This window comes from Hyposmocoma kahamanoa, unplaced genomic scaffold (assembly GCF_003589595.1).
Source record: "Hyposmocoma kahamanoa isolate Upper Pololo Valley unplaced genomic scaffold, ASM358959v1 92, whole genome shotgun sequence".
Taxonomy (NCBI): Eukaryota; Metazoa; Arthropoda; class Insecta; order Lepidoptera; family Cosmopterigidae; genus Hyposmocoma; species Hyposmocoma kahamanoa.
In genome coordinates this window covers 15,266,164-15,268,772 of record NW_020654748.1, presented here as the reverse complement: position 1 = coordinate 15,268,772, position 2,609 = coordinate 15,266,164, and the positions used below count along the sequence as shown (strand labels likewise).

Sequence of the window (2,609 nt, the reverse complement as noted above, 5' to 3'; positions counted from 1 at the left end):
ATCTGTTATCTACAATTCTATTATAGAATCCTAATAATCACACACGTTCATTACGTATTTATATCGATATAATATTATATTTTTTATTAATTCACTAACTAGAATAATATTGAAGATTTATTTAAAAAATTAAATGCACTTAAAGTGTTATATTCTGGACAGGTACCTTTAAATAAGGTAACCAAAGTATTTGAAATTGCGTATCCAACTTTACCATTACCTAGTTAATAATTAGGTATATTCACTACGTAATATTTATCGGCAATACACATTGAAAATTCTAGAACCCTTGTCTAGTTCACGAAGTTATGGCGTCTTATTATATTGATATAATTATTCTGTATTATATATTACTCTGCACTAAAGAAAACAATAACTGAATGAGTCTCAGACATAAGTTTTTTTACTTACTTCGTTTCATCTTTCAAAAAACGAAAGAAACTCCTCTCTTTATCCCGTTTAGATGATTATAAACAGCTGTACACAGCACAATTCACGACCATTATAAATAGTAACGTAAAATGATGTTATACATTAACGTACAAATTTTGTAATGAATAAATGAAAACTATATTCAAACATCAAAGCCGTCTTTGCGCGAAATCGGCTCGCCGAAAGCCTTGTACTCGTTCAGTCAATGTGACCGTCAATGTGCGGGGCGTGGTGCGGTATCTAAAGCTAGGGAGGGGCGGAGAGTGTCCGTTCTCATGACTTATTTGTTCTCTGGTAACAGGGTAACTTTTCCAATTGAGCTGCGAGTGATGTTATACCTACTTACTAGCGAAATGTAAAAACATAAGTAATATTACAATATTTGCCAGCAATGAATCTATGTTGAAAATTTGGCAAAAGAGTTTCGTACCGTCTTAGTTTGATCCCATTTTGGATATTAATCAAACTCAATTTTTAAACATGATATGGAACCAATAGGTACCTACGTAATTCGTATTAAATTCCTATTAAAATTTTGACGAAGATGAACCAACTTCACGTATCAAGTTTCCTAGGCAATACACAGACCATGGAAATACTATGAAATAACGTACATTATAAAATTTTCTGTACAAGGTTCTAAATGAGTGCTGTCTCGTACACACCTCCGCCACAGCTAAACCGATAGCGATAGCAACAATGTTATCAAATATCTAATATAGACGTGTCCTTTGGTAAAGTAGTCTCTTAATAGATTTGTAATATTAGTGATTTATTGAGAAATTTGCATGTAATGTGTTTTCTTTACAGCATGGCCGCGTCGCACATCCTAAGCGCGGTAGAGCCGACAGTGGGCGGCGGCGGCGGCGGCGGCGCGCGCGGTGGCCGCGAGCGGGATGTCAATGTAGCTCTAGACGATCGAGAGCTCTGGGTGCGCTTTCAGACCCTTACTAATGAAATGATTGTTACTAAAAATGGACGGTGAGTAATAAATATAACATTGTATTATCCATACCATATAACATCGACATAAAAAACCGACCTCATAAGTTCGTGGAATTACATATATTTGCCAAGTTTTAATGAAATTGGCTGCGGGAACCGGATTCATTCCCTAGTTTGCCACCCTTAGAGGTAGAATATTTTCTTCAAATTTAAATGGGATCACTGAAGTACCCTCTATCCAATAAAAAAAAGAATCATCAAAATCGATTCACAAAATGCTACACAAAAACCAAAGTTGTTGCGTAACATACATATACAAAAAAATATACAGTCGAATTGAGAACCTCCTCCTTTTTGAAGTCGGTTAAAAACAATACAGAGCCTAAAAAATATTACTTGTTACGCGGGTGTAAGTATCAATTTCGATTCTCAATTTCGACACATGTGGCATTGTTCGATTTGCTAAAGAGTCTCATACATACATTCATAATGAGATACTTAGTCAATAGAGTCAATAAAGATTCAAAATGGCGGACATGTACCTAAGTCCAATGGTCGCTCGTCACCGAATAGAAGACATCAACGACATTACTTTACGAGTTCACATCACAAAACGGGTAAAATTATTATTATATGTACACATTATAACAAAATAATCTTAAATTGAAAAAAATGAACAAACGAGATTTGTTCATTTTTCGTACGTTAAGCAGGATTTAAAGATCGTAACTAAACAGAAAGTAAAATGTTGTCTTAAATATCAAGGTAGCGTATATTGCGCATTGCGTATAGTATAATGTCAACACAGTCTGGTCATTTGGGAGAATCTCTACGACGATTGGCTTGTTAAAATCAGCAAAGTTAAGTCAGTCGTCGCGGAAAGGGTTGGGATCATGGGATGCATTATCATTAATATACTTTTCGACATAATGTTCAGTTGTTTTATTATTTATTATTTTACGAAGATTATTTTATAGGAAATGAAACTATTTTTCCGGATTTAAATCGCGTATATTTGTTTTTTCAAACAAACCGACGTTTCGGGCCCTTTACAGGTCCCATGGTCACGGTCATGGTTGACTGAGGTGGTACAGTCTTCAACCAGTCATAACTGGTGTAACAATCGCGAAAACCTAAGAACTCGAAGATTATTTTATTTTTCGTAGTTACTTAAAAAATATAAAATGTAGCAGTAACCATATCGAGTTCTTAGGTTTTCGCGATTGTTACAC

The 2,609-nt window shown here is 34.8% G+C and overlaps 1 protein-coding gene across 1 annotated transcript in view; it reads left to right on the top strand.

The window, feature by feature from the left end:
• Positions 1-1,243: 1,243 nt before the first annotated feature.
• LOC113236832 (T-related protein) overlaps positions 1,244-2,609 on the top strand; it is a 16,071-nt gene continuing 14,705 nt past the window's right edge. The window contains exon 1 of the mRNA XM_026473030.1: positions 1,244-1,413. Within this exon, the coding sequence (XP_026328815.1) occupies positions 1,244-1,413 (170 nt within the window). The remainder of the gene's footprint in view (positions 1,414-2,609) is intronic.